Below are 8,307 nucleotides of genomic sequence, written 5' to 3'. Positions count from 1 at the left end.
ACAAAACAGCGCACCAGCCCCATCTACCCCAACTCGAACAGCAACTCTGGTCGTGGATCCAGAAATGTGAGACGTGGCATGTCCCGATTGTAAACGGACCTACCATTCGGGCCAAGGCGATGTCGATACGTGACACAATGCTCCGCCAACTGCGAAACAACATGGACAACGTGGGCAGCGCTCTCCTCGCGTCCGCTTCGTTTTCAAAAGGATGGCTACATCGATTCCAAAACCGGCACAACTTGAAGTCACGGCGGTTATTGGGGGAAGCTGCATCAGTCAGTCCACAGGCCGTCGACGAGGGTCGTGCTCTACTTCGCGAAGCCACAAGAGGTTACGACAAGTCGAACATTTACAACATGGACGAGACAGCTTACTTCTACTGTGCGTCGCAGACCATGGCAATTTCCGCTCAGCCGATCCCTGGGCGTAAAAAGGTCAAGAAGAGGATCACAGTCGCCGTTACCAGCAATGCTGACGGGAGCAGTCAGTGGCCGTTGCTGTTTGTTGGCACCGCGAAGCAGCCGCGTTGTTTTAGCGGACGAAGTGCCGAACAACTGGGGTTTGAGTATGAGGCCCCAAGGAAGGGTTGGGTGATGGGTGACGTGTTCTCGACGTGGATCCAAGACTTCAACAGGAAAATGCGCGTGCTTATGCTTCTCGACAATGCATCTTCCCACCGTTATGATGGACAGTTGACAAATGAAGGTATGCATGCTTCCTCTCAATACAACGGTATTTCTACAGCCTCAAGATGCCGGTGTCATACAAGCATTCAAAAGCAAGATCAATGCTCTGCGTGCAGACTATCTGGTGAGGCGGTTTGACGAATTGGTTGATACTTTGGACGAAGCAGACAAGGAGAACTCTTCGTCTCATGTCAACAAGCTGCATAAAATCAGTCTTCTCGATGCACTCCAGTGGGCCAAGGAGGTATGGCAAGCGGTGTCACAGAGGACAATCGCAAGTTGGCGCCACACAGAAATATTAGACGAAGATGTGAATGAGTTGACGAGCAAGATGGCTAACTTGTAATGGGATGTATATGTTGTGTGAGGTGAGGTGAGCGTTCAGTCTTCTGGAGGTTGCGATGGTATCAACCCCCTCCTGAATTCGAATATGATGTCCATTTTGCAATCAGAGCTCAATGCATGCAAGAACATATGTTCCTTCACGGCCAATCAGGTATCAACACGCCACCTCGTAACTAAATACTCGTCATAAGAAAATACCCCTGAAAAATGATTTCGTGCAACCGTCTCCTAATGCGGGGGAGTCTGTACTGTGAAACGGAAAAACAGTGAGAGTAGGGGCATCAGGAATTGCCTTTCAAATGAAAGACGGACGGATGAGTGAAGTTGACATCCCTTCCCACGCTGCCATTACGCGCTTGATTACACTTTTTCGTCACCACGGAGATTTTATGTACTATTTTTTGTTTAATAATATAATAGATTGTATTATTAAACAAAAAATAGTACTTAAAATCTCCGTGGTGACGAAAAAGATTACGCCAGTACGCGCGGTATCCCTCCAATGCTTCTTAGATTGAAACCAACAACGATCGTCTGTTCATGGCAGCCAAAAACAAGATGAAGGCCTGGGGCGCCACCGCAGCTCGGGAGCTCGAGATCATGAGACATCATGAGAATGCTCTGCAAATTTCAGGATTTGTTGCACAGCTATAAAACCAATGACGGAAAAGATGTCGAAAGCACTTTCGAAATCGTAGTGTGCTGGTAAATTACTTCATATTTTCTTCAGGTTTGAAGAAAAAGCAGGGGGTGGGGTAGATAAAATATCAGGTCCATTGTTAGCAATTCAAAGTTTTCAGTGCCAGGGATTTTCGAATCGACCAAACATTGCGCTTAAACGCAATGAGTATTTATCCGACCACTGCGCGAAATGTAGTGTGATTTTATTTCGTCATGAAGTATTCAATATATCTAAGGTTTTGTGACTTTTCAACTGATCAGCTCCAATTTATGAGGAACTTGGCTTCAACGCCTTGATTTGAGATGGAGTGGTTCTCGTTGCAGGTCCCACTGGGTGTAAGTATCTTGCATGTCTTGGATGAGAAGGGCGATCTTGAGCGCATCCCACTAAGTGTCTAGAAGCAAGTACGTGGCTGAAGGGTCCGATGAAAGGTGTGTGTGGAGACGCCGGACGGCTGGTTTGAGGAATTGCCTATTCTTCCGGTGACAGGACGCTGGTAGAAGCATGCTAACCACGAGGTGTTGAAGTGTGGAAGCTAGGTATGTGATGAGACCCAACCCCAGAGAGATGGTTCCCTCGATAGAAGGACAGCGACATCTGCTAGGGCTTGAATATGTGCACGAGTCGGGGCAATAAACTTAGTTCTCGATGCTGGCGGCGCTAGAGGGACTGGGCGGCGACTTAGATCTCGTGCGGGCTGCTGAACGTCTTGGGCTGTGGCTGATGTTATTGCGCCGTTGGTTGTTGGTTGCGATTGACTGCAGCCTAGTCTTCCTGTGGCTCTACCGGTTCTGTGGAATGCAAGCGTGTTTTGGAGGATGGCGTGCGCAATTTCTTTTGGTGGGAGTGGGTGGAGTGGCTTCTGCTTTCTCGTCTTCGTGCATTTGGCAGAGGGTTGTTCTGCGCGGCGGTTGACGGGGGTGAGAGCTAACGTTGACTGCAAGAGGGTAATCGGACGACTCCAGTGCGCCCTGCCGCAGTGGATGTGGTGTGCGAAATGATGGCGACATTGCTTGAATGTTTTGAGTGGTGTTGACGGGGCTGACTCTGCTAATGGCTGCTTGGTATGGTAGTGTTTGTGCTGGCAATTGAAGGAAGGTGTTGGCAGCGGGATGTCGACATCGTGAAATTGTAGGGACGGATGCAGTTGACAGTTGAGTGTTGGGTGGTGGATTGTGCTTGGCTGAGCTGCAATATTACCAGGTAGTGTTGCAGCATGGTCAAGTATCCGAGTCGCAACTGTTGAGGTATTGGCTGGCGAAGACGCTTGCTGATGCTGAGGTTGTTGTCTTCGAGTTTTAAGTATAAATTCTTGAAATGATGGACCCGATCGCGGAAGCTGCGGTTTCCGCGACTATTTTAGCCAAATTTCCTCTCACCTCTTGATGCAGTAGGGCTGTAGTCGTAGTGACGAGGTCTGTTGTATGGTGAAATGAAAAATCGCAGCTCATCTTGAGAGCATGTACTTGAGTCTTGTATGTTGATGTGGCCGGAGGGTATATGCTGAATTTCGTAAGTTTTCAGAGATGTTGCATTGCAATTTGTTACGTGTTTGAGGTGTCGGGGGTTTGTCGGTGTGTCTCGGGGTAGAAAAGCTTGGTATGTCACGTCACCATGTCGTAGAAGGTTGCAGAACCGTGCGTGCTTGCCACCTTCACATCCATCAACAGGTCGTAAGTGTGTTTGATTGTGAAGCCATAGGTATGCACGAATATTGTCGTCGAGAGCTGTTGAGACAGGAATGGCTTTGCTATATGCATGAAGTTTGGCGTTGAGTGCTGTTGGGTCAGGAATGCCTTCGTTGTAGAACCGTGTTGAGTTGAAGCAAGAATGTCGGAAGCAGGCAGCGCGGATAAACTGAAGGAGAACAAAGAAGGGTACCGGTGCAATCATCTGCGAAAGAAACGAGCGTATGCGTTGTGTCCAAAATGATGAGGATAGGTAGGCGTTGGCGGAGATAATGAGCGTGGGTTCCATGAACAGAAAACGAAAAGAGCAGGTGGGAGTGGGTTACCTTAGTGCAATCCAGTCCCAAGTTCAAAGGGATCTAGCGGTTTATCATTGAGCAAGATGTAGATGAGTGTGTTGGTGTAAAAGATCCTGATCCAAGAGCGAAAAGTGGACCCTACGTTGCAATATCGAAGCACCATGCTAAGAACATTCCATCGAACACTGTCCTACAAACAACAGCTTGCAGGAAGACACCAATCGAACTGTTCAGTGGCCACAAACTACCTTGGCCAACATGCGCGTCTTCGGATGCAAGTGCTTCAACATGGTGAAGGCTCCCGAACGACGTAACAAGCTAGCCCCCAAAGCAACGCTATGCATCATGTTGGGATACACAGACAACATGAAAGCTTACAAGCTGTTCGACGTCGAAAACCAGCGCACCACGCATGGAGTCCATGTCAAATTCCTTGAGAACGAGTTCTTCGGGTCGCTAGTCCTACCAGAACAGTTAAAGGTTGATGACTCGGACGACGACAGCAACATACCCAGCTCAGCACCTTCGAGATTCACCTCGCTAATCCCCACGCCGCAGTCCATCCACAAAACGGCTATCCAAACCGTCAGACGCACTGTCGACCTTGCTGTCGACACCATCATCCGCCCCCGCCAAGCACCACGTTCACGCCAACAACCGCTCGACAATCGCACTTCAAGGCACGCTCCCCGAGCATGCCCGACCCAAACCAAACACCCCGACGCAGCAGCCGCCTCCAAAACCTAAACCCACAGTACGCAAATTTCGCCAACTCGCAGTATTTGAACGCTCCACTAGAAGGCTACTAGGTAGAGGAGATCTGAGAGGAACAAGCAACGTACAAGGTCAATGGAATGGACTTTGCTTACGCCGCCGTCCCCATCCAACTCCACCCCACCCCTAACAGCCACAAGTAGGCAATGGCGTCGCTAGAATGGCGCCACAGGAAAGAGGTCGAGGAGGCCGAAGTGGCACGGTTGACCAAACTGAAGTGCTGGAGCATCGGCACGCCCCCACCCGGTCGCAAGATCATCGGCGGCCGCTGGACATACGCTCGCAAAACAGACGACGAAGGAAATGTCGTTCGTTGGAAGGCATGTTGGGTCCTCAAGGGCTTCAACCAGACTGCTGGCATTGACTACGACGAGTCATCATCCAACGTCATCAAAATGACGTCGGTCCGTGCGATCTGCGCCGTCGCCACCGCCCGCACCATGGTCATTGAACAGGCAGCCGCTATCAACGCATACATCCAAGCAAGATTAGAACAGCCCATTTGGGCAGCGGAACCAGAAGGACATGAAACATCACCTGGTCAAGCAGCCCTGGTCCAAATGGCCCTGTACGGCCTCAATCAAAGCGGACAAGAGTGGGAAGTCCACTGCAAGACCATGATAACAGGGCTGGACTGAAAACAGAGCCCACATGACCCATGGGTCTTCACCAGGTTTGAAGGCGACAACATTGAAATCATGGGCGCGTACGTCGATGACTTTATCGTGGCCGTGCCTACACAAACTCAGATGGATAAGATTATGCAAGAATTGTCAACGAAGATGTACCTGAAACGCCAAAGACCGCTTCACTACATGCTCGGAGTCCGTGTGACCCGCAGCCCCGATCGAAGCACAGTGACCATGACGCAAGACGCGTACACTGCAAATGTAGTCGAACACTTCAGAATGACCACAAGCCACCCTGTCGCCACGCCCGAAGTCGTCTACCAAAATGACCTGTGGCATGACGAAAGCCAACCATCTACCGACCAAGGGGAGTATCGGGCAATGATAGTATCACTGGTTTACCTCATGGTCTGCACGAGACCCGACATCACCCACACCGTGCAACGCCTGTCCAGCCACCTGCATGCACCTCGTTCACCACACTTGATTGGCGCCAAACGTGTGCTCCAATACCTAGCTGGCAGGAAACACCTTGGGATCAAATTCGGCAATGGAGATCCAACACTTACAGACTTCTGTGACGCAAGCTGGGCGACTCGACCGGACCGAGAATCCACCACTGGATTCTGCTGGATTTTCCTCGGCGGCATGCTCATGTGGAAAAGCATCAGACAGCGCATCACCGCGCTATCGAGCTTTGAGGCCGAATTATCGCCGCCGCTTAAACCGCCCGCAAATCTACGTGGCTCAGGGGATTGATGGAGAACCTGCAAGAACACGTCACCCCCTTGTTTTGAAACATGTCGGCCATCGCCACGTCAAAGTCTACAGCCATCAATGAGAGAACGAAGCACATCGATGTCCGGAACCATTATCTTCGTGAGCTTGTCCGCGGCGGCGCACTGACGCTCCAATTCGTCCCAGCCGCCGACATGGTCGCCGACGCGCTGAGTAAGACCGCCACAAAACTCGCGATCCAAGAGTTCACCAAATGGACCATGACCAGCATCCGACCATTGCAAATCGGTCAATTGACCTCATCGCAACTCGCACTGTCACAAAATGAAAGTACCATAACCAACCGTCCCAGGAGATGTCATCAAGTGAACCGCCGAACTGACAGGACCGCCAAGTGAACCGAACCGACAAGTCGTCAACCCGCCATCAGGGTTAGGGGAGTGTTGAAGATTCTATGAGAAGTACAATTCGGGTGGTGTTATTTAATGTGACAAGTATTATTTGAGTGTTGACATGTAGGATCTGATGAGTGCATGGCACTTGTCCAAAATCCTGCATGTGTCAAACGATATATATTTTGACTGTATCATGAACACTGCTATAGGTGCCGAAAGCAGTTACAGGCAACCTTTGCAGAGGCGACATGATATATCAGTCTTGTTCATGTATGCATGGATACACATTCCTCAGGGTCACTGTCATGACAACCTTTAGGATTGCTCAAAGTGCTTTCAAGTATGGCGCTTCAAAACCAATCGTCAAAATTCGGCGACACGCATAGCTAATCGAAAAATCCCGTAATTCGTCATTTCGAGTCCAATCGAGCTCAAATCAAGTTCAAACGACTCGTCTTGAAGCGTCGATATGGTTTGCACCCCTCAGAACCCCACAAAAATTTATGGAAGCAAAGTTACGCAAATTTCACGTCCTACGACCAAGCACGACATACCCAACGACGACCGGGTCCGTTTGTACCATGAACGTTTGGAGCTGAAAGTGGGTGGCCGCATGCCGCATGGCAAAGCCAAGGAATTGCTGCAGAAGTACGGTAAATCTCGGCAAACCTTGTCGAAGATTTGGCGTCGCGGGCAAAACACAAAGGCTCTCTCTGGTCTGGCTAACGTTGCCAAGAGGAAGCAAGGTCGTTGTGGAAGACTCCCTACTCGGTCCTTGGACGAGCTTGAGTCTGCCGTCAAGACTGTACCTCCACATCTCCGCTTGACCCGGTCTTTGTCAGCTTCAAGTGGCATCCCGACGACTACGCTGTGGCGTCTATTGAAATCGAACAAGTTGAAGAAAAAGACAAGCCGCATCAAACCGATGCTTACCGATCAACACAAGGCTGCCCGTGCCGTCTTTGCCCGCTTCTTCCTTCGAGAGTCACGAAAGAATGTGCACTGGCGGAGACATGCTTGACCGGGTCCATATAGATGAGACGTGGTTCTACGTGACTTTGATCAATCGCCGATATTATCTGTGGCACGATGAGGAAGTACCGGTGCGCAAATGCTCCTCTAAGCGGAACATTGTGAGAGTCATGTTTTTGACGGCGGTGGCCCGTCCGCGCTATGACAATGCAAGAAAGACAACATGGGACGGAAAAATTGGAATGTAGCATTCGTGACCCATGCATCAGCTCAGCGTACCAGCAAGCATCGTGCACGTGGCACTATCGTGACGACCCCAATAACTGTGACCAAGAATGTTTACCGAGACTTCCTGCTGCAGTATCATTCCCAGCATCAAGCGTCTTTGGCCCGGCCGTCCTGACAAGACCATATTTGTCCAACAGGACAATGCTCGCCCTCACGTTGGTGTGGACGACCCTGCTGTGTGTGCTGCCGGTTGTTCCGATGGGTGGCAGATTCAACTTGTTGCGCAGCCTGCCATGAGCCTCGATTTCAACGTTCTAGATCTGGGGGTTTTCAACTCAATACAAGCACTGCAGCACCGAGAGGTTGTTATTACTATTGATGATCTTATCCTCGCTGTTCAAGGTGCATTTGCCCAACTCGATTTCCTTGTGCTCGACAAGACTTTCATTACCCTTCAAAAGGTTTTGGAAGAGTCTTTGAAGATTGTTGGAGACAACTCATACAAATTGCCCCATTTACAAAAAGACAAGTTGGCAAGGCGAGAACCAATTTGCCCTCGTTTGGAGTGTGACCCTGATTTAGTCCGTGCCATAGAAGCCATGAATACCCGTATGGACTTTGAGCGTAGAGTAGATTGTGTCGTGTTCTTTAGAGGGTACGATCAATGTTTCGAATATTGATCAACTCTGCGCCATAGTCGAAGAATTGAGCACCATTAGATCACGACTTCAAAAAGCCCTACATTTCGTAAATGAGCCTCTGAATGGCACATGACTTGAATTTACAGGAAAGTTGCTGCCTTTTGAATATGTAGGAACAGGGTTATATCTTCAGAGATAGTCTCTCTGATTCACAACATTGAAAAGAG

At 49.8% G+C, this 8,307-nt stretch overlaps 1 protein-coding gene across 1 annotated transcript; it reads right to left on the bottom strand.

Moving 5' to 3' along the window:
* Nucleotides 1–3,731: 3,731 nt before the first annotated feature.
* On the bottom strand, nucleotides 3,732–3,993 carry H310_04498 (hypothetical protein; the record flags this gene model as incomplete). Its single annotated transcript, XM_008868876.1, has 2 exons — nucleotides 3,732–3,893; nucleotides 3,952–3,993. The coding sequence occupies 2 exons, from the start codon at nucleotides 3,991–3,993 to the stop codon at nucleotides 3,732–3,734; spliced, it is 204 nt and encodes a 67-aa protein (XP_008867098.1).
* Nucleotides 3,994–8,307: the final 4,314 nt, after the last annotated feature.

The sequence above is a fragment of the Aphanomyces invadans genome (genome assembly GCF_000520115.1).
Source record: "Aphanomyces invadans strain NJM9701 unplaced genomic scaffold supercont1.7, whole genome shotgun sequence".
Taxonomy (NCBI): Eukaryota; Oomycota; class Saprolegniomycetes; order Saprolegniales; family Verrucalvaceae; genus Aphanomyces; species Aphanomyces invadans.
Note: the sequence above shows the minus strand (reverse complement) of the source record. Positions and strands in the feature narration are given on the sequence as shown.